Source organism: Electrophorus electricus, chromosome 23, assembly GCF_041902795.1.
Source record: "Electrophorus electricus isolate QZ-2024a chromosome 23, ASM4190279v1, whole genome shotgun sequence".
Lineage (NCBI taxonomy): Eukaryota > Metazoa > Chordata > Actinopteri > Gymnotiformes > Gymnotidae > Electrophorus > Electrophorus electricus.
Genome location: NC_137519.1, coordinates 4,268,395 through 4,292,331, shown reverse-complemented (window position 1 = coordinate 4,292,331; position 23,937 = coordinate 4,268,395). Strand labels below are relative to the sequence as shown.

The window sequence follows — 23,937 nt, the reverse complement described above, 5'->3', positions numbered from 1 at the left end:
TACGCACCGCACCCCATAACCTTTTGTTGGACGCGCCCTGGACACACCTGTATGCATGTGCCCCAGATATGCATCACAGTAAATATCTTCATGGAACCCCGCCCTGCTATGCATATATAGAGAGCCCCCTAGACCGACAACATCACGAGTAACTGTTTGTCCTCGTTAGTCAGGTATCCTTGAGGCTGAAATAACCGGGTAAACGATGAGTAACTTTTCCTCATCCCGTCTGAACTCCTCAATCTCCCTCTCAGGAGGGTACTCAACGCGCGCATCTAGCGTTCGCGCATCAAGCATCTATGGAGGTGCCGACGGAAGTGGCGTGCGTGTGTCTCAAGCTGGATGGCTGAAGCAAGGATTTGACCTGAATGAAACATTTGACAATGGCTTCAACGTGTCACAGAACGAGAAGGCCACCATGCAAAATCTCAACGATCGACTGGCCACTTACCTGAACAAGGTGCGCTCACTGGAAAAAGCAAATGCCGAACTAGAGCGCCAGATCCGGGAGTGGTCCGACAAGAAGACCGTGGGCAGACGAGACTACAGCCCCTATTTCGCTACCATCGCCGAACTGCGCCAAAAGGTAAGAAACCCAGCATAATGTAGCGTGTGGCAGTAAGCTTGCGTGGGTCATAAAGTAAAACAATAATTTAAAAGTGCGTCATTATTATTATTATTATTTTAAAATAAACTCATAATTCTAATTCTCATAACTGGCAATCCATGCCCACTGGTACTGTTATTACACAAATACGCTATTTGTGTTCACTGTTCTGTTTGCACGCTCCTAGAAACACATTTACTATAGAATACTCTTAATTCAACGTATTGTCTTGGGTTCAACATGTAAATTTAGTTGTTGATTTTCTCGTTCTCAATATGGTGAAAATGAAACTATTTTCATGAAATTATTGTTATTAACAGTTCGCTGTTTCGATGTCCTAGCCATCTGGAAAATCTAAAACTCTCATCATCTCTTCTTCAGATCCACATTGCCAGCCTTGAAAACGCCAGGGTCATCCTTAATATCGACAATGCTAAACTCGCTGCAGAAGACTTCAGAGTCAAGTCAGTATTATTCATAACATTATTTATTGAATTATAATGTGTATAATTAATGTCTAATGCAAACCCTTTTTTTCTAAGGTGTATTATTGTTAAATCGTAGCCTTCTTAATTCTAAATTTGAGTTTCGTCAGTATAAATGCTTTTTAGTTTAATGCTAATGCCGGGGTATTCTGTAGAATAACCTACTTTTGAGTTTTAAAGTATATATGGGGCACTGTATACATATGTATATGTGAACCGGGTAACCCTTTTAAAAACGGTTTAAATTCATGCAGCGTTGCTGGACATTTAGCAGAGAAAAAATTCTACTTATATATACGCACGTATTTTCTTCTATGCGAATAAAATATGTGCTTCGTCTTGAAAACGGTAAAGCGTAAGTAGTAAAGTAGTAAACCTTTTTATGACCAGGTACGAGAACGAGCTGACGATGCGCCAGTCCGTTGAGTCTGACGTCGCCCGTCTGCGGCGGGTCCTGGACGATCTGACGATGTTGCGGTCGGACCTGGAAATACGCATCGAAGGTCTCAAGGAGGAGGTTGTGTACCTGAAAAAGAACCACGAGGAGGTACGAACATCACCCATCACCCATCACCACCCACCATTACCCATCACACGTCTTTGGTAAATTATAAGTAAAAGTTTCCAACGCTTCACCAATTATTTAATTAACTGCTACCATTTAATACACGTTTCCAATACGGTGTATAAGCAAAGTGCCAGTAGATGGCGCTGTTTGTATCCAGGCTCGAGGATTCAAGGGAGGCAAAGAGTGTTTACACAATTTTTTGTTTACACACAAGGGAGGCAAAGAGTGTTTGAATATTTTAAAACACTCCTCTTAAGACAGGTCCACTCTCCCTGACCTACAGAATACTTTGTTATTAACTGGGATGTTAACTTTTACTAGTGCTTTACTATGTTATTATTCAAACAGAATCAAATCACTCCTTTAACAATACTGAGATCCAAATATTCCACATGGGAGAGTGATGTTAGGACTAAAGAAGGACTAACCATATCGTCAGAGAGTTGAACATGGAGCCTGTTCTTCATGTCTCTGCTCTGTAGGAATTGGCAGCCATAAGGAGCAACACGGGCAGCAGCTCAGTGAATGTAGATGTGGACGCCCCACCCCAGCAGGACCTCGGCCACATGCTGAACGAGATCCGCACACAGTATGAGGGAATCGTCGAGAAGAACCGCCGAGATATGGAGTCCTGGTACAAAGCCAAGGTGAAGACGAGTGCCACTTGATCCTTTGTAGGCATCCTTTTCAGGCTGTTCATCTGATCTTTGACATTTTCCTTTCTCTCCGATAGTTTGACGAAGTAAATCAGCAGGTGAAGGAGAACACTCAGGTGATACAGACGTCTCACAGTGAGATCAGTGAGCTCAGGAAAACATTGCAGGCTCTGGAGATTGAGCTGCAGTCTCAGCTCAGCCTGGTACAAACACACATACATACACACACACACACACACACACACACACACACACACACACACACACACACACACACACACACACACACACACATGCTCTCTCTCTCTCTCTCTCTCTCTCTCTCTCTCTCCTTACAAGTCACTGTTTTACTGTAATTCACTATGTTTTACTGACCCCTTTAAACCCCACATCAATCAAGTTGACTTTTTTGGTGGTGTCGTAATCATAACTCCTCCCACTTATCATCTCCCCTCTGATTGGACAGAAAGCAGCTCTGGAGGGAACGCTGCATGACGCAGAGTCACGTTACAGCCTTAAGCTTAGCCAGCTGCAGGGCATGATCAACAACCTGCAGATCGAGATTACCCAGATTCGCACTGACATCGAAAGGCAGGACAGTGAGTACAGGATGCTCCTGGACATCAAGACCAGGCTGGAGATGGAGATCGCAGAATACAGAAGACTGCTAGAAGGAGAAGAGTCCGGGTAAGTCTGCATTAATACTGTCATCATTAAAGGAATTATCAGAATTAGTTTTGAAAATATGTGTACATTTACTGCAGTATTCCCTGATGCAGTTTATAAATAATAATATTTACAAGTAAAACTATTTTTAACAAACAAGCCAATTTAGATATTTTTTTATAGATATTATTTATAGGAAGATAAATATAAATACTGCTAATAATACTCGAGGAGTGTTTTGTGTGCATCATTGAAAAGGAGGCACTTGGTGATGCTTCACAAGACTGATGCCCTCTGTTCTTGTGAACTGTCATTTCTCTTCCTTCAGTTCTTATGGGAAAACCACAGTGACCAAGGTTGTTGAATCCAAGGTTGTAGATACCAAATTTGTTTCCAAGGTCGAAGAAACCAAGATCACTCCACCCCCACCTCCTAAACGTAAGTTATTTTATATTATTAAGAATACAGTAATAATTAAAGGACACTTTATTATCGTCTTTTTTTCATCAGTGGTCTTGAGTAATTGGATAAGTGGTTCCACAAACAATAAAGGAGAATGAAAGACTGAACAGGCAGCAGTGCTTGACAAGGCACAATCATTTTGTGAATGTTGGTGTTCCATGCTGAGCTCCTCATGATTGTCCCCCTCCCCACCCCTTCAGATGAACCCGTGATAACTAAACGCGTACGCACCGTGATCGAAGAGATGGTTGATGGCAAGGTGGTCTCACGCACAGAGGACGTGGACATGGAGGTCCTGAAGAAATAAACCAGAGCACCCCCCCTCCAACATTACCACTGTGATCACCATGTCAACAAAAAAAAAAAAAAACAACCATGGCATTTGTCTTTAAGTGTCTGATGGAGGGACACGTGGAGAAACTTCAATGTGGTTTTGTAACCTGAATAATAAAATCTGATATGCAGCATCGTTGGTTGAGGCATATTTTTACAAAGCATCAAAATAAAGAATTAAATTCACAGATCCTCACTGTCTGCCTTTCATTTCAGTTTATGGGTTCACACTGACACTGTGCACATACCATGTGCTGAAATGTCATTTTGTTATTCACGATCCACAGTCCAGATCAGGACTCCTGCCACTATGAACCCACACCATCTCCATTCAGACCAGTGCAGCAACTGGTTGTCGAGTAAATATGGCTATTCTTCACTAGAATATAAGTCAAGTAGAATTCAACCCCTGCTGGTCTTTTTCATAGCTTATATATCATTCTAGCAACTGCAACATTGTAAGATCTTCTCAGGGGCCATTAGGTAGGCACTCCACTTCATCAGTGTTTCACTGAATTAAATCCACCATACCTCCAACAGGCTCAACAGGGAGGTCTGGGATCCCAGCCTCACACCCCTCCAAGTAAATAAACAGGCTAATATTCTGAGCACTTGATTGTGAATCATGTAAATCAACATGTAAATCAACCCTATGATAAATTAACTTTACACCCTGTTCACAAATGATGTGGTGTTATTTATCTCTGACCCCAAAGTTTTTCTACCTTAGGTCTTCCAAATTATTGCCTTATACAATTCATTTTCAGGATATAAATTAAATATTAAAAAAGCAAGTTATTTTCTATTAATATCTCAGTTATTGTCTCCCATCTGATCAGATTATTATCTGAGACAAACATTCCGACCTTTCAAAGTTCAACTTTATTTCATTTCTTACCTGTATCAAAACATAACTCTCTCGATGGTCTTCTCTCCCCCTATCATTAACTGGTTGGGTTAACTCAGTGAAAATGAATGTGCTTCCCACATTTTTATACTTATTCCACCTAATTTCTCTACTCTTACCTAAATCTTTCTTCAAAACCCAAATCAGCTTAGATTGAATTTAATTTGGAATAAAAGACCTCAAAACAGTCCAAAGGTACTTCTTCAGAGACTCAAATGCCTCAAATGCTTCATAGTAGATGTGGCCCTCTGCCTCTATGTGGAGAAAATTAGATTTGCACCCATAGGACAAAACCCTCTTCTACTTTTACACTTAGACTCCATTCTTGTCCTTTTTTCTGGAGTCAAGTGTCTTAGCATTTCAGACACCCATCAATAGTATACTGTGTTTACTACCTACTACTTATTTATCTTTTTATTTATGTATTTATTTATTTATTTAAAGTCAGCAGTAGTTCATTTGAATTTTAATTTCTGCGCTCACACTATGTATACATGTTTGCACTCCCTTGCTGCAGCCTCTTCATTCCACCTCTGAAATGCTTGGTGGATGGGCAGGGGTGGGTTGTTGGGTGGGCTCTCGGCAGGGTAAGGGTGGGTTGTTGGGTGGGCTCTTGGCAGGGTAAGGGTGGGCTCTCAGTAGGGTAAAGGTGGGCTCTCGGTAGGGTAAAGGTGGGCTCATGGTAGGGTAAGGGTGGGCTCTCGGTAGGGTAAAGTTGGGCTCTCAGTAGGGTAAGGGTGCGTTGTTGGGTGGGCTCTTGACAGGGTAAGGGTGCGTTGTTGGGTGGGCTCTCGGTAGGATAAGAGTGATCTCTCAGTAGGTTAAGGGTGGGCTCTCGGTAGGGTAAAGGTGGACTCTCAGTAGGGTAAGGGTGCGTTGTTGGGTGGGCTCTTTGGAGAGCAAGGGTGATGATGAGAGGGCTTTCAGGAGGGTAAGAGTAAGTTGATGAATGTATTAAGGTGAAAACAAAAATGCATGTAACTTTTCAATTTTTATAAACTTATTTCATCCATAAGAAATAGAGTTTAAAATAATAATAATAATAATAATAATAATAATAATAATAATAATAATAACAACCTTACATACTGATCAAAAATGCTTCAGCATGCCAAACCCTGCACATAATTTCAATTAGGGTCTTCACCTACCTACTGTCCAAGGTTTTTTGGAGTTGGAAGGACTTTGTAGGTTGCTACAAGCAAAAACTTGATGTGACTTGCATCCATTGCCCACAGCTCTTGTCGGGTGATTTTCCTTTTCTCCACACTTTCCCAGCAAAACAACTGACCTTGTTTTCCTTGTGACGCTGCTGTGTGACGTGCATCCTCTTCTGCCTCACCTCTAAAGCTAGCCACCATTCACTTTCTTTCTGGTGATGTGGATTTATTAAATGCTTTCCTGAATCACCTGACCCAAGGCCTGTTTCATCACATTGCATTCGTCCAATGGCATCTCTTAACCCTAATGAACTCTTAGCTAACTGCATCACCATTCACAAATTTAACTACTTTCCTCATCTACTCCACTTTTATATTATCCCAACCAGTCAGAGATCTCCCTACCCTTATAAATATCAGATCTTAGCTGGATTTTTGTTAGAAGGCATATAAGAAAAAAGACACTGTAAATATTGTTAATCGCACAGAGATCCTCATTCCAGTGGAGAAGCATGGTGGTGTAATGGGCCAAGTGCCCCAGGGCCAGTAGCAGGACAAACAAACGGAGACAGAGGTTTATTAGACAAATACGAATAACTAACACAGTGGCACTCACATGAAACAGTCAAGGTGAACATGGGCAACATCCTACAAAGCTTAAAAACATAACATGCAACACAGACCTGAAGAGACTCTAAGACCCTTGACAAGGCCTGGTGCATGCCCATCCACAAGGTGGGCAAGGAGCCACCAACTGGGGAGGCTTCTCAGTATAATCTTTGCCTCTCCCAGGGCAGTCCTGTAACGCTCCATGGCGAGTCCACCAGTTCTGAAGGCATGGCTACGGCGTACAGCAGCGGGTCCAGAGGCACAGCTACGATGTTCAGCGGCAGGTCCAGAGGTACGGCTATGGCATTCAGCGGCGAGAACTTCCTCAGAGGGACCCATTCTGGACACACAACGTATCGCACCTACATGCACCGTGGGTACACACAACAACAAGTAGATGCACCTGTAGACAAACAAATGGCACGGGTGCACACAACAACAAGTAGATACAAATGTAGACAAACCAAAAGGCGCATACATGCAGCAGCCACTGGAAGGGCAGATTCTGAAGGCATGTCCTTGGCCCTAAAGGACACACAGTAGGGCACATACGCCCTGGGTCCAGACATGCTGCTACGGATTATGGCCCACTTGTCGCAAGGCACCCAGGGACAGCCCCTCAGGCAGTCCTCCTCCTGGGCTTTGGGCGGACCCGTCCAGTGCTCATTGCCTGTACTCGGAAAAGGGAGAACACAGGCTACTACATCTCTAGCCAGGGACCTAGCGAACTCCACCAGACCAGCTACATAGTGGTCCCTTGGGCTCTCCGTGGTCCCGGCTCGGTAGCCCTAGCTGCCCATAGAAATTCCAGGGGGTGTTCTCCTCCTTGGATGGAGTGGGCTCTCTCCTCTTCCTCCGGCTGGTCAACACCCTCTCTCAAAAATCCAGGGATCCAGGCAGCAGCTTGGGAGATCTTCAACAGGAGCCCTCAGGAAATGCCATGGCTAAGGGAATATCCCCTATCGTGGGAAGAGCACGCTTCTTCTCATAAAGCACCTGCTCTGTGCTCTCCCGATAGCTTATCGTTGAGCACATCCACATGAGAAGTCCGTTTAACAAAGAGAAACTGTCCTGTGACAGTCAGTCTTTCTGTAATGGCCCCAGTGCAAGGAGCAAGGAGCAGGATGCACAGACTCCCTCGACGAAGACAGACATTTATTACACAAACATGAATAACGAACACAGTGGCATTCACATGAAACAGGAAAGGTGAACACAGGAAACATCCTACACAGCTTACAAACATAATATGCAACACAAACGTGAACAAAGGTTTAAATACATACAAACATAACTACACTAAACCAGGTGCAGGTGTGTGATAAACATAGGCCTGGTTACAAATAAGACGATGAAGTCCCACTGCATACAGTAGGCCATACCACATGAAATATGGGAAGAGGAGTATTTTGTGACAAGTGCCAGTGGCGTCATATTTTGAGGAGGCGTATCATCATCAGGAGTCAGACAACTTATAAATGCAGGAGGTTAAATGGATGGAGCAGATACAGAAAGGGTGAAACCCACTGCAGTCTCCAGTAGCACAGACCATTTTTCTTTAAACAAGCCAATGACCCAAAATATACAACTGAATGCCTTCCCAGTTCGCTCACATAATTTTGAACCATTCAGCCCATTTCCACCAAAAATAAATAGGTTCCAGGACCCAAAATATTAATTCCCAGCTAGAAACAAAGAACAGTAGGTTTTTAGTGTGAACCATGATGGTAGGTTGACTGTATTATCCATGAGCCTTCATGTACATGTAGTAGAGGGAGCAGTCAGCAATGTTGATCAGTGGTGAAACATCTCACATTGATCAACTTGGGGTCACATGTTCACATGCTGTCTTGGTGCACCATTACAGGTGAGCAGGTGCACGGCTTGCTGGTTTAGACACCCTTTTCCTTCCACCACAGTCTGTCAATGAAGACATGTCAAGCTTGACTAAAAAAATGCTCCGACATGCAACTCATACCGCCCACTGGATATTTATCATCTTGTTTTCTCACAAACAAACCAAATGTAACACAAATTTCACATTTGCCCCATGTCACACATTTGCCCCATGCCAGTTTCTATGTGACAGCCTGGGAAGGCAGGATATTTTGCACAAATCTTTGCTGGTTTGCTTAGCCTTAAAATCTCTGCATGTGAAATATGTTTGGTCTGGATTTACCCATTTAGTCAAATAGATCAATGCCTTGATTTTTTTTGTTTTGTTTTTGTTTTGTTTACAGAAACCTAAACCATGTTCTGTGAGAAACCCAGAATGATCTTGTCTGAAAGTTTGAAAAAATGTATGATGCCCACATGCCATTATCATGAAATTGTTATTACACTATAAGGCTTGTAGTATAAGGAGTTAATTTCACTTATTTTCCTGTCTGTGTGTGTGTGTGTGTGTGTGTGTGTGTGTGTGTGTGTGTGTGTGTGTGTGTGCGTGTGTGCGCGTGTGTGTGTGTGTGTGTGTGTGTGCGTGTTTGTGTCCTGGGAGGGTCTATGGCAACACATTGTTGTGTTTGAGAAATTATGTATTTGAAAACCTACATGAAAACAGAACTGAACATTTGGAACTAGTTCATTTGTTTAATTTTTGGACAATGTATAAAATCATTGTAAGTTAATTAAATGAATCAAATAATAGAATTAAAGAATAAATTAGATAATAGAAAATGTTTACTAAAGGAGTCACTTTGTGTGCCCTAAATATGGCATGGGAATGACCTGCTTAACTGCTGTTTTCTCTGCAGTAAAATGTCAGTGCTATATTTGTGATGGTTACCATTTGTCACGTTGATTGTCATTTAGTAAGGATCGTTTTTCATGACAGAAGTTTAGACCGAGTACAAAGTTAATTATGTCGTCACTTCCTAAGCCTAAGCCTCTAATACGGATCCATGTCCGCAAATCAATGAATTCAAGTAACCAAAACTTGCGACACCAGAAAGTCGTGTTTGTTGCCCCTTCTTTCTTGCCCCTTCTAGAGTGTTATCATTTGTTGTGCAGCTCATCAAAACATCCTTAAAAGTACAAGTGCTGTTATGCGCGCCACGCCCCATGCGGGTAACCCTTTGGTGGACGCGCCCTGGACATACCTGTATGCATGCGTACCAGATATGCATCACAGTAAATAACTTAATGGAAACCCGCCCTGTTATGCGTTTATATAGAGCCCCCTAGACCGAAAACATCACAAGTAACTGTTTGTCCTCGACAGTCAGGTATCGTTAAGGCTGAAATAACCGGGTAAACGATGAGTAGCGCGGCTTACAACTTTTCCTCATCCCGTCTGAACTCCTCACTCTCCCTCTCAGGGGGGTACTCAACGCGCACATCTAGCGTTCGCTCATCAAGCGTCTATGGAGGTGCCGACGGAAGTGGCGTGCGTGTGTCTCAAGCAGGACGTTTGAAGCAAGGATTTGACCTGAATGAAACATTTGACAATGGCTTCAACCTGTCACTGAACGAAAAGGCCACCATGCAAAATCTAAACGATCGGCTGGCCAGTTACTTGAACAAGGTGCGCGCACTGGAAAAATCTAATGCTGAACTAGAGTTCCAGATCCGGGAGTTTTCCGAAAAGAAAAGCTTGGTCAACCGAGATTACAGCCCCTATTTCGCTGAAATCGCCAAACTGCGCGAACAGGTGAGAAACCCATCACAATGTTGCGTGTGGTAGTAATTAAATGATCAAAGAACCTTACGTGAATCATAAAGTAAAATAAGGACACGAATTCAAAGAACATTATTCTCATTATAATTAATTCATATAGCAAACTCATAACTATAAAATAACTGACAATCAATACCCTCTGGTAGCCTAATATTTAATAGCACAACTGCGCTATTTACGTTCACAGTTCTGTGTGCACGCTACTAGAAGCACATTTACTGCAGAATAATTTCAATTAAATGTATTGTCATAGAGTATCAATTTACCTGTTGATATTCTCGCTCTGAATATGGTGAAAATTAGATTATTTAAATACAATTATAGTTATTTACGTTTCATATGCTAACCCTCTCCTTAACATTTTCACTGGAAAATCTAAAACTCCCATTTCTTCTTCAGATCAAAAAGGCCAGCCTTGAAAACGCCAGGGTCTTCCTTAAAATCCGCAATGCTACATTCGCTGCAGAAGACTTCAGAATCATGTCAGTATTATTCATAAAGCCAATCATTTAAATATTATATGTATAAGTAATGTATAAAGCACGACGTTATTTTCTAAGGTAATTTATGTTCATCGACAGGTTATTCTATGTCAAATCAGTTACCGTAGCCTTCTTAATTAGTCTTAGTCTATTCGAAATTTGAGTTTCCTCGGAATAAATGCTTTTTAGTTTAACGACAGACCACAGTGTTGTATAGAATAACATACCTCTGATTTTTAAAGTTTTCAATTCATGCAGCGTTGTTGGACATTTATCAGAGGAAAAATATTTTTCTACTTAGACATACGTATTTTCTTCTATGCGAAAAATATATGCGCTTCACCATAAAGCGCAAGTAATAACGCCGTAACCATTTTTATGATCAGGTACGAGAGCGAACTGGCGATACGCCAGTTCGTTGAGTCTGACGTCGCCGGTCTGCGGTCAGGCCTAGACGAACTGACGGTGACACGCTCGAACCTGGAGACCCGCATCGAAGAACTGAAGGAGGACCTCGTGCACCTGAAAAAGAACCACGAGGAGGTAAATGTTCCTTTCCCTTTTCCTGCACGCGCGAAGACAAAACAGGTTTGGTAAAAGTTTCTAACCCTTCACTAATTCTCTTTATTTAATTGAATGCTACTCACCATTTAATACACACGTTTTCACTTCTTAATTACGCTACTCTGAAGATTCAGTGGCTTTATTGATTATATAACTATAAGCAGTTCAGAAAGAACTTTAGACAGTTTGAATACCTCAAGTTAATTAAGTGGGTAAAATGACACAGAGGTGAGCCTATAATTTTATTACAAAGATCCAGATTTCAACACTAGGGAGTAGGGTGTAGCAGCAAAGAGCCAGTAGATCGTAATGTTTATAATCATGCTTGCAGAATTAATGGGTCACAAATTAATTACACGTAGCATATTTCACTCTTCTTAAGACAGGTCCACTCCCCTGACCTACAGAATACCCTTGTGACATTTTGACCATTACAGACCTAGACACAAGTTTTAAAATGGAACTGAAATTGAATGAACATACTATAAACAAGATCAGAGAATGTAATGTAATGCAATGCAAAGACAAGAAGAGTCAGAAATCAGGCTTAGCAGATGGCCCACAAGCTCAAATGTGAAGCAATGGAGGGAGGCACCTGTGTGATTTAAGAATGTTAGGAGGAAAATAAGAGACAGGTGAACGGAATGGCTAATAATTGGGTAATTGCGATCAGATGAGCGATTTTGGATAACCATTGGTGGATGTTTGGCTTATTGGTGACTGATGCATGACAATTCTGTTATTAACTGGGGTGTTAACTTTTACTAGAGCTTGACCATGTTCTTATTCAAACAGATTCAAAACACTGCTACTACCCCTTTGGGCAGTAGCACACTAGTGGGTAGGACCTTGGGCTATCAGTTGGAAGGTTGTGGTTTGAATCCTGGCTCTGCAATTCTGTCACTGTTGGGTCCTTGAGCAAGGCCTTTAACCCTCTCGGCTCCAGGCATGCAGTACAATGGCTGACGCTGCACTCTCACCCCAGCTTCCAAAGAAGCTGAAATTTGAGAAGAGAAGCATTTCATTGTACTGTACATGTATATATGCTAAAATAAAGGCATTCCACATGGCGTAGATTATCTTTAACTGGAGCAGTATTGAGATCAACATATTCCACATGGGAGAGTAATGTTAGAACTAAAGAAGGACAAATCATATCGTGAGAGAGTTTGACATGGAGCCTGTTCTTCATGTCTCTGCTCTGTAGGAGATGGCAGCCCTGAGGAGCAACATTACCAGCAGCTCAGTGAACGTGGATGTGGACGCCCCGCCCCAGCAGGACCTCGGCCGCATGCTGGAGGAGATCCGCACCCAGTACGAGGGAATCGTTGAGAAGAACCGCCGAGAGATGGAGTCCTGGTACAAAGCCAAGGTGAAGATGAGTGCCACTTGATCCTGCAGTAGTTGTCCTTGTCAGGCTGTTCTTCTGACCTTTGCCCTTTTCCTTCCTCTCCGACAGTTTGATAAACTAAATATGCAGGTGAAGGAGAAAACACAGGTGATGCAGACGTCTCACAGTGAGATCAGTGAGCTCAAGAGAACACTACAGACTCTGGAGATTGAGCTGCAGTCTCAGCTCAGCCTGGTACACACACACATGCACTCTCTCTCTCGCTCTCCTTAGACACTCAGTAGACACTCTCTGCTGTAATTCACTATGTTTTACTGATACTGACCCCTTCATACCCCCATCAATCAAACTGAGCTTTTTGGTGGTGTCACAATCATAACTCTTCCCACTTATCATCTCCTCTCTAATTGGACAGAAAGCAGCTCTGGAGGGAACGCTGCATGACACGGAGTCACACTACAGCCTTAAGCTCAGCCAGCTGCAGGGCATGATCAACAACCTGCAGATCGAGATCACCCAGATTCGCAATGACATGGAAAGGCAGAGCAGTGAGTACAAGATTCTCCTGGACATCAAGACCAGGCTGGAGATGGAGATTGCAGAATACAGGAGACTGCTAGAGGGAGAAGACTTAAAGTAAGTCTGCATTAATACCATCATCATTAAAGGAATTGTCAGACTTAGTTCCATGATGCAGTTTATAAATAATAACAGTTACAAGTAAAACTATTGAACAATCAAGCCAGTTTAGATATAGTTGTTACTGATATTATTCATAGAGAGATAAGTACTGCTATTAATACTATAAAAAGAGCCAAGCAATATTAAAAGGTCAAATTAATGCATGATACCCACTAGAAGATAGAAATTTCCACAAATCTGCAATACAAAGGTCTTTTATTTTATTATATGGAACTTAATTTCATAAATTCTTTTTTTTTTAATGTAAAGTGCCTCAAATTATTTGGCTTAAATTACCTTACATTTAGCAACCTCATGGTTCCCACAAGGGGGTGATATTAGCACTTGAGGAGTGTTTGTGCACATCACAAACAAGAAGGAACCTGCTGGTGCTTAACATGACTGATGTACTCTGTTCTTGTGAACTGTTATTTCTGTTCTTCCAGGAAAACCACAGTGAACAGGGTTGTTGAAGCCAAGGTCACGCCTCCCCCAATTGCTAAACGTAAGTTATTTTTTATTAAGAATACGGTAATAATTAAAGGCCACTTTATTATGGTCTTTTTTCATTAGCAGTCTTGAGTAATTTGATAAGAACTTGGAGAAATAAATCCAAATGGTTCCACAAACAATAAAGGAGAATGAAAGACTAAACTGGCAGCAGTGTTTAACAAGGCACAATCATTTTGTGAATGTTGGGGTTCCATGCTGAGAGCCTCATGATGTCTACTTCTCCACCGCTTCAGATGAATCTGTGATAACTAAACGCGTACACACTGTGATCGAGGAGCTGGTTGATGGCAAGGTGGTCTCACGCACCGAGGACGTGAACACAAAGGTCCTGAAAGAATAAACCAGAGCACCCCCCTCCCACATTACTACTGTGATCACCATGTCACCAAAAACAACCAACCATGGCATTTGTCTTTAAGTGTCTGATGGAGGGACACGTGGAGAAACTTTGATGTGGCTTTGTAACCTGAATAATAAAAGATTAAATGCAGCTTTGATGATTTGAAGCATATTTTTACAAAGCATCAAAATAAAGAATAAAATTCACAGATCCTCACTGTCTGCCTTTCATTTCAGGTTATGAGTTCACACTGACACTGTGCACATACCATGGGCTGAAATGTCTTTTTTTTTATTCACGATCCACAGTCCAGATCAGGACTCCTACCACTATGAACCCACACCATCTCCACTCAGATCAGTGCAGCAGGTGGTTGTGGAGCAAGTATGGATATTCTTCACTAGAACAGAAATAAAGTAGAATTCAACCCCCGCTGGTCTTTTTACCAGTTTATTGAGATATAGCACAAAAGTACAGAGACCATTTATTAACACAAAGCACTCTATAATGTCAAAGTATGAAAAATGAAATATGAAAATAAAATCCTCACCAAACACAAATAAAACAACTGATTACATAAGCATTCAGCTCATTGACTTGATACAACTAACATACTTATTTTCTCCACGTCACATAATTCCTGGACTGAAGTCTACATGTGTGCAGTTGAGGTGTCATGTCTATGTCATGCCACCTGTGTCCCAAGTGCACTACAACTCCCAGCATTCTGTTGGTTGAGACAGTGTTGGAGGAGACTCATCAACGTGTTGAACACGCACTGCAGTGTTAGAAGGAACTATCTGATCGGCACAGAGGGTTGAGACCCCGGAATACTAACCTGGGGATTGCGTATGGCTCTACATGAGATTTTCGTAATCCCAGTTCCTGACATAAACTAAGACCCAAATATATCGACCCTTTTAAAATACTTGGTAAATGAAGTTACTTATAAATTGGATCTGCCATTGCATTACCGCAGCTAATGTCTCGCTTCTCAAGCCGGTTATTTCAGGTCCCCTGGATGAGGTTTTTCCTGAGAACATCCTTCCTAAGCCGACTGAGTACGAGGGTACCCCGGTGTACGCCATTCGCAGCATCATGAACTCCAGGAGAAGGGGGGTTCCATCCAATATTTAGTTGACTAGAAGGGGTATGGTCCTGAGGAACAAAGCTGGGTGCCCCACTGTGATGATCCCAGTTTCCTTTCCGACTTCCATGCATGGTTTCCTTACAGTCCTGCTCCCCATCCTGGGGCTTGCCCTCATCGACTGCCTTCGGAGGGGTGCCAGAGTGGGTCGGTGTCCTCCATGCCTGGTGTGGGTTGTCGCGGGCATCCTTGTATCTTGGTTGTCCCGGATTCTTGGGGAGGGGGGCGTCTGGATACTGTCATGCCGCCCGTGTCCTAAGTGCACTACAAGTCCCAACATTCTGTTCGTCACTGTAACAGGATAGCAGGGGAAGATCAAACAGAGGGTGATTCCGGTAGTAATTATGCCAATGATGGAGATTTATTTTCCCCAAAAAGTCCAGTGACAGGAGCATATGCCATAAGCAGGCAAAAAAATTCAATTCCAAAAAAAAAACCCCAAAGAAAAAAATAAATAAATTCAGTCCTCAATGCCAACAGAGAATTAAACCCAAATAAGGTTACTTAACATGCTTCCAATTATGGTATTCAACCAACACATCTCTCCATTGATTTCCAAATGCCACTCCTTATATTAAGTCTTCGTCCCTTAGACCAGACCATTCTAGATACATAAATTATTAAATTCATAATATTTCTCCCCTATGGTTCAAAATAAAGACCATCATTTAAAAACACTTTCCCATTATCCAAAATTCTCTTATTAAAATAAATATACCCATATCCAAACACAGAGCCATTAATCACAATTTTATCCTCCCCCTTTCTATTTGGAAAATTACCTGCTCCAATAATGTGAACCAAAGACTACAAATCCCCCTCTATTCTGGGCATGACTCTTGACTCGTCCCCTTACAACCGCTGAACAAAACAAGTAGTTATATGCTTTGAACCCAAACTCCCATTACCTTATTATAATAAATATATCTATACCTACACATATACATTATCTTTAGTAGTTTTCTACACAGTCAGTTGGCCACCCTGAACAATGTAAGACAATTTCAATTATTATTTTACAGCACTCCAGCAAACAACAAGTTTGTTCCCTCTAATAGCTGAATAATTAGTATAAAAGACTTTCAACCCCGTGTATTGTCCACGTTATCCCTCTAATATTTGGCTCTCCTGTTTGTCCACATGGAACGGGCTGGAGTCCCGTTAAAGTCACCCAGAGGACAAACCATCCAATCAAAAGCAGTTTACCAGATCATCATCACCAGACTATTATTTACACCTGTTTCTCTATAACTCAGTATATTTAAACCTGTCAAGTCAGTCTCTTCTTTGTGAAGTATTGCTTCCAGTGTATTCTATACATACTGAGCGGTTTTCTCCTGTTTGTCTGATTGTGTTTCAGATCTTGTTTTTGTGTTGCTCTCAACTGTTCTTTGCCTGCCCCTTTGGATTTGTCTGCCTGTTTTGTGGTTGCCTTCTGGTTTACGTCCTGGACTGTGTATCCACCTGTTTGTACCTCTTACTGGTTCTGACCCTTGCATGTGTACTGACTACTGTTCTGGTTTAACTAGTGCAGGAATATCCAGAACCTCTTTTATCCGCTAGCATCTGAATTTGCCTGCCTCGTTACAGTCTAATTTCAGTGGTAATACACCTGTGTCTGGGAAATCAGTTAAATATCAGTTGCTTCTCCTGGTCACACTGCAACATGAAACAATTTGAGACAAGGTTCTTAAAAAACATCTGCCAGGGCAAGGATATTTAAAAACACAGAAAAGCATCATTAATATAAAATATCTAAACCATTCTGTAATGGGGCTCAAACGCAGGTCTGATAGGGGACGACACCAACAGTCTACTGGGTGAGCCAGCACACTTTAATGATGACGGGCCCATGTGCAAAACAGTTATATTTTAGAACAGGTAAAATGAAAGGAAGAAAAAAACAAAAACAAAGGGGGGGGGGGGGTGTTTGAACCCCAGCCACTTTGCTGCGAGGCAAATGAACTCCTGCTAGACTTCGGCAGCCAGCAAATGACCCACACGTATGTCGCACTTAAAAGGAATGGAGGACGACAAAACAAGAGGAAAAACTAAAAACACCACGCCGAGCGTGGAAAAAAGGGAGAACAAAGGACGCCACGGGAAGAATGGCAGCCCCGATGCACTGGGGAAAACCAAACTAAAACTTCCCAAACAAAACCAGAAGACAGGGAGGAACTTTAGGGGAGCTTTGGGAGAAAGACAGACTAGAGATGGGAAAACAGGAGAAGGGAGAGGACATGTAAAAACAGACAACCTCACAGAGCAGAAGAGAGGTGTAGCACACAGGCTCACAGACCTCAAAACCCAGAGCTACCATCTAGGGGTTTCTTTCGAAACTTTAGCAAAGACCCAGCACTGAGTGACTGGGTCAGTGGGCTTATATAGACCTAGCCCAGCTGTTGGGCATCAAGCCTGATTGGTCATGTGCCTGACTCGAGGTCTCCCTCTGGTGGACGGAGGGGGCAGCGGCCTGGAGCCAACCCTTACACATTCTAAGAATAGGCCAGCATCCAGCAAGCCATAAAGAGGCCTATACATATCTAAAGGACTTACAGTCTTTCAGTTGTTTCATAGAATCTTGATGAGACATCAAATTTCTGGCTTGTACATAAGTATGGGAATAATCCTTTGTTAAAAAAAGAAAAATGCTCATATCAGATCTTGAGTGGGCTTTTGTTTGAAGGAATGTGAGAAAAAAAGATTTTACAAGATAATCAGAACAAAAACTGAAACATCAACGCTATGCAACAAATGTTTTGAACAAAACTAACCCAGCAAATTGCACAGAGATCCCCATTCCAGTGGAGAGGTATGGTGGTAGCAGCGTCATATTTTCAGGAGGCAGATCATCTTCAGAGATCAGGCAACTCATAAATGCAGGCAGTTAAGTAGATGGAGCAGATACAGAAAGGGTGGAGGAAAGCCCACTGCAGTCTCCAGTAGCACAGACCATTTGTCTTTAAACAAGCCAATGACCCAAAACATATAGCTGAATGCCTTCTCAAGGCTGACCCTGAGTCCACTGATCATGCACCTTATTTTGAACAATTCAGCCCATGTCCAGCCAGTTTTTACGTGACATCCTGGGAAGGCAGGATATTTTGTACAAATCTTTGCTGGTTTGCTTAGCCTTAAAATCTTAAAATGTGAAGCAAATTGTGGATAAATGCATCAGAAAATATTGCCATCCTACCTAGTTCTGTTCCAGTTTATATTTATATTTAAACTTGAGCCTATCAGGAACATTTAATGAGAATTGACATGGTGTGACCTTTTGTGTCCACACATAACTCAGGCCCAGCAAATCTCTTGGCTGCATGTGAGAGTTTTATTGATTTGTTTTTTTAGTGAGATTAAAAGACCCCAGTGTGGTAAATCTTAGGACTGATTAGTTTGGTTGTCATGGGTGTTTACATGTTTGGCCTGGATTTACCCATTTAGTCCAATACATGAATTGCTTGGTGATTTTTTCCAAAACTTAACGCATTACCTCTAAGAAACCCAGAATGATCCTACCTGAAGCTTTGTTTGCACTTAAACATGTGTATGAGGCCCCTGTTCCATTATCATAAAAATATAATTTTGTAAATGTTAAGGATGTCTAGGGCGCATGGTATAGGGAGTGAATTTCACTTAGAATCCAGTGTGTGTTTGTGTGTGTGTGTGTGTGTGTGTGTGTGTAGCACATTGTTGTGTTTCAGAAATTATGTATTTTGAAGCTCAAAAGCATCAGACAAAAATGACAAATATGTATCAGGGAGAGACCAGATTATTCCTTTTTCAGCTTTAACTAGAACAGAAAGCCATCAGCCTCAGCAAAAAGGCAGCAGGTATACAGAACCATCATTTTGATACTCTAATATTGTTCCTTGAACCTCCTTTTCACCCACATGAAAACAGCACTGAACATTTGGAACGAGTTCATTTGTTTAATTTTTGGACTATGTACAAAATCATTTTAAGTTAATTAAATAATAGAAAATATTTACTTGTGTGCCCTAACTATGACCTGCTCAACTGCTGTTTTGTTTACTCTAAAATGTCACTGTTATATTTGTGATGGTCACTGATTTTTCATGTTAATTGTCATTTAGTAAGGATCGTTTTTCATGCAGTAAATAGCAAAGTACAAAACAAAGTCGTCGCTTCCGAAGTACTGATCCATGCCCGCACATTACTGAATTCAAGTATCAAAAACTTGCCACACCAGAAAGTGTTATCATTTCTCGTGCACCTTATCAAAAACATCTTTAAAAATGCAAGTAAAGTGCAAGTAGTTATGCGCACTACGCTCCATGCGGGTAACCGATTGCTGCTGACAGTGCCCTGGGCATACCTGTATGCATGCGACCCGCCCTGTTATGCGTTTATATAGAGCCCCCTAGACCGAAAACATCACAAGTAACTGTTTGTCCTCGACAGTCAGGTATCGTTAAGGCTGAAATAACCGGGTAAACGATGAGTAGCGCGGCTTACAACTTTTCCGCATCCCGTCTGAACTCCTCAGTCTCCCTCTCAGGGGGGTACTCAACGCGCACATCTAGCGTTCGCTTGTCAAGCATCTATGGAGGTTCCGACGGAAGTGGCGTGCGTGTGTCTCAAGCAGGACGTTTGAAGCAAGGATTTGACCTGAATGAAACATTTGACAATGGCTTCAACGTGTCACTGAACGAAAAGACCACCATGCAAAATCTCAACGATCGGCTGGCCAGTTACTTGAACAAGGTGCGCGCACTGGAAAAATCTAATGCTGAACTAGAATTCCAGATCCGGGAGTTTTCCGAAAAGAAAAGCTTGGTCAACCGAGATTACAGCCCCTATTTCGCTGAAATCGCCAAACTGCACGAAGAGGTAAGAAACCCATCACAATGTAGCGTATGGTAGTAATTAAATGACCAAAGAAGCTTACGTGGATCATAAAGTAAAATAAGGACAAATAATTTAAAGTACATTCTTCTTCTTCTTCTTCTTCTTCTTCTTCTTCTTCTTCTTCTTCTTCTTCTTCTTATTATTATTATTATTATTATTATTATTATTATTATTATTCAGCAAACTCATAATTCTAAAGTAACTGACAACCCATGCCCTCTGGTACTGTTACACAAATGCGCTATTTTCACAATTCACAATTCTGTTTGCACTCATTTACTATAGAATTCTTTCAGTTCAGTTTTTTGTCTCCGGTTGAATATACATGTGATTTTGGCTGTTGATATTCTCGCTGTGCATATCGTGAAAATTGGATATTATACAAAACATTATAGTTGTTTATATTTCTCGTACTAACTCTCTCCTTAACGCTTTCACTGTTTGGATGTCCCAGCCTTTGGAAAATCTAAACTTCTCTTTTTCAGATCAAGAAGGCCAGTCTTGAAATCGCTCCCGTCATCCTTGACATCGACAACGCTAAACTCGCTGCAGAAGACTTCAGAATCAAGTCAGTATTATTCAGAACATTATTCTTTTAAATATAATATGTATAGCCCTTAATTTCTAAAATATTATGGTCATCGACAGATTATTCTGTGAAATAATTTACTGTAGCCTTCTTAATTAGGATTATATATATATATATATATATATATATATATATATATATATATATATATATATATATATATATATATATATATATATATATATATATATATATATATATATATATATAAATTTTTTTTTTTGGGGGGGGGGGATCAGGTACGAGAGCGAACTGGCGATACGCCAGTTAGTTGAGCCTGACGTCGCCGGTCTGCGGTCAGGCCTAGACGAACTGACGGTGACACGCTCGAACCTGGAGACCCGCATCGAAGAACTGCAGGAGGACCTCGTGCACCTGAAAAAGAACCACGAGGAGGTAAATGTTCCTTTCCCTTTTCCTGCACGCGCGAAGACAAAACAGGTTTGGTAAAAGTTTCTAACCCTTCACTAATTCTCTTTATTTAATTGAATGCTACTCACCATTTAATACGCACGTTTTCACTTCTTAATTACGCTACTCTGAAGATTCAGTGGCTTTATTGCTTGTATGACAACTTTAACCAGTTCAGAAAGAACTTTAGACAGTTTGAATAGCTCAAGTTAATTAAGTGGGTAAAATGACACAGAGGTGAGCCATCGCTTCCCTATACATTTATTCCAAAGTTCCAAAATTCACACTAGCATTTTGATGCAAAGAGCCAGTAGATGCCGCTCTTTATACTCAGGTTTACAGAATTCAAGGGTCACAAAGATTAATTACTTGTAGCATATTTTGAAACACTCCTCTTACGACTGGTCCGCTCATCTTCACATTCTGTTATTAACTGCAATGCTAACTTTTACTAGTGCTTTACCATGTTATTATTCAAACCGAATTGAAACACCTCTAGCATCTCTTGGGGCACTGGTAGCCTAGTGGGTATGAAGTTGGGCTGTCAATCAGAAGATTGTGAATTTGAATCCTACCTCTAGAGGTGCATTTCATTGTACTGTACATGTATATATGCCAAAATAAAAGCATTCCACATGGTGTAGATTATCTTTAACAGGGGCAGTATTGAGATCAACATATTCCACATGGGAGAGTAATGTTAGAACTAAAGAAGGACAAACCATATCGTGAGAGAGTTTGACATGGAGCCTGTTTTTCATGTCCCTGCTCTGTAGGAGATGGCAGCCCTGAGGAGCAACATTACCAGCAGCTCAGTGAACGTGGATGTGGACGCCCCGCCTCAGCAGGACCTCGGCCGCATGCTGGAGGAGATCCGCACCCAGTACGAGGGAATCATCCAGAAGAACCACCGAGAGATGGAGTCCTGGTACAAAGCCAAGGTGAAGATGAGTGCCACTTGATCCTGCAGTAGTTGTCCTTGTCAGGCTGTTCTTCTGACCTTTGCCCTTTTCCTTCCTCTCCGACAGTTTGATAAACTAAATATGCAGGTGAAGGAGAAAACACAGGTGATGCAGACGTCTCACAGTGAGATCAGTGAGCTCAAGAGAACACTACAGACTCTGGAGATTGAGCTGCAGTCTCAGCTCAGCCTGGTACAAACACACATGCACTCTCTCTCTCGCTCTCCTTAGACACTCAGTAGACACTCTCTGCTGTAATTCACTATGTTTTACTGACCCCTTCAGACCCCCATCAATCAAAGTGACTTTTTTTTGGTCCTCCTCCCACTCTTCATCGCTTCATCATTTCCTATCTGATTGGACAGAAAGCAGCTCTGGAGGGAACGCTGCATGACACGGAGTCACACTACAGCCTTAAGCTCAGCCAGCTGCAGGGCATGATCAACAACCTGCAGATCGAGATCACCCAGATTCGCAATGACATGGAAAGGCAGAGCAGTGAGTACAAGATTCTCCTGGACATCAAGACCAGGCTGGAGATGGAGATCGCAGAATACAGGAGACTGCTAGAGGGAGAAGACTTAAAGTAAGTCTGCATTAATACTGTCATCATTAAAGGAATTGTCAGAATTAGTTTTGAAATGATGTCTACGTTTACTTCAGCATTTCCTGATGCAATTTATAATTAGTAATAGTTTCAAGTGGATACAAGTAAAACTATTTTGAGCAATCAAACAATTTAGATATACCTTTTACTGATAGTAGTCATAGAAAGATAAATACTGCTAATAATACTGTAATAAGAACCACTATTAAAAGGTCAAATTAATACATATGGTACCCTCTAGAAAATGGTTATTTTCACAAATCTGCAAGACAAAGGTCTTGAATTTTATTATATAAAATTTCATAACGGTTTCAGTTTTTTAAATGCAAGGCGCTTCATTTGCTTGGCTTAAATTAGCTTACGTTCAGCAACCTCATGTTTGCCACAAGGGGGCGCTATTATCACTCAAGGAGTGTTTGTGCACGTCATGGAAAAGGAGGAAACTGATGGTGCTTCACGCGACTGATGCACTCCATTCTTGTGAACTGTTATTTATGTTCTTCCAGGAAAACCACAGTGAACAGGGTTGTTGAAACCAAGGTCACCCCTCCCCCACCTCCTAAACGTAAGCTATTTGATATTATTAAGAATACAGCAATAATTAAAGTAATAATTTTTCATCAGCGGTCTTGGGTAATTGGATAAGAACTTGGAAATAAGTGAATCCAAATGGTTCCACAAACAATAAAGGATAATAAAAGACTAAACTGGCAGCAGTGCTTGACAAGGCACAATCATTTTATGAATGTCGGTGTTCCATGCTGAGAGCCTCATGACGTCTACTTCTCCACCCTTTCAGATGAACCCGTGATAACTAAACGCATACACACTGTGATCGAGGAGCTGGTTGATGGCAAGGTGGTCTCACGCACCGAGGACGTGGACACAAAGGTCCTGAAAGAATAAACCAGAGCACTCCCCTCCCACATCTCCACTGTGATCACCATGTCACCAAAAACAACCAACCATGGCATTTGTCTTTAAGTGTCTGATGGAGGGACACGTGGAGAAACTTTGATGTGGTTTTGTAACCTGAATAATGAAAGATTAAATGCAGCTTTGATGATTTGAAGCATATTTTTACAAAGCATCAAAATAAAGAATCAAATTCACAGATCCTCACTGTCTGCTTTTCATTTCAGTTTATGGGTTCACACTGACACTGTGCACATACCATGGGCTGAAATGTCATTTTGTTATTCATGAGCCACAGTCCAGATCAGGACTCCTGCCACTATGAACCCACACCATCTCCACTCAGATCAGTGCAGCAGGTGGTTGTGGAGCAA

At 41.6% G+C, this 23,937-nt stretch overlaps 3 protein-coding genes across 3 annotated transcripts; all 3 read left to right on the top strand.

Annotated features, from left to right (window-relative positions):
- The first annotated feature begins 129 nt into the window (after positions 1-129).
- LOC113588502 (keratin, type I cytoskeletal 19-like) lies at positions 130-3,967 on the top strand. Its single transcript, XM_035520812.2, has 8 exons — positions 130-586; positions 989-1,071; positions 1,483-1,639; positions 2,143-2,307; positions 2,394-2,519; positions 2,783-3,003; positions 3,311-3,420; positions 3,645-3,967. The coding sequence occupies exons 1-8, from the start codon at positions 206-208 to the stop codon at positions 3,749-3,751; spliced, it is 1,350 nt and encodes a 449-aa protein (XP_035376705.1). The 5' UTR covers positions 130-205; the 3' UTR covers positions 3,752-3,967.
- A 5,706-nt stretch (positions 3,968-9,673) lies between these two features.
- On the top strand, positions 9,674-14,271 carry LOC118240436 (keratin, type I cytoskeletal 19-like). Its single transcript, XM_035520816.2, has 8 exons — positions 9,674-10,102; positions 10,529-10,611; positions 10,998-11,154; positions 12,383-12,547; positions 12,635-12,760; positions 12,942-13,162; positions 13,654-13,712; positions 13,954-14,271. Exons 1-8 carry the CDS (start codon positions 9,710-9,712, stop codon positions 14,058-14,060), a joined length of 1,311 nt encoding a protein of 436 aa, XP_035376709.1. The 5' UTR covers positions 9,674-9,709; the 3' UTR covers positions 14,061-14,271.
- Positions 14,272-19,614: 5,343 nt separating this feature from the next.
- Positions 19,615-23,755, top strand: LOC145643271 (keratin, type I cytoskeletal 19-like). Its single transcript, XM_027027697.3, has 8 exons — positions 19,615-20,061; positions 20,565-20,647; positions 20,908-21,064; positions 21,856-22,020; positions 22,108-22,233; positions 22,407-22,627; positions 23,155-23,213; positions 23,448-23,755. The coding sequence occupies exons 1-8, from the start codon at positions 19,669-19,671 to the stop codon at positions 23,552-23,554; spliced, it is 1,311 nt and encodes a 436-aa protein (XP_026883498.2). The 5' UTR covers positions 19,615-19,668; the 3' UTR covers positions 23,555-23,755.
- The last annotated feature ends 182 nt before the right edge of the window (positions 23,756-23,937 follow it).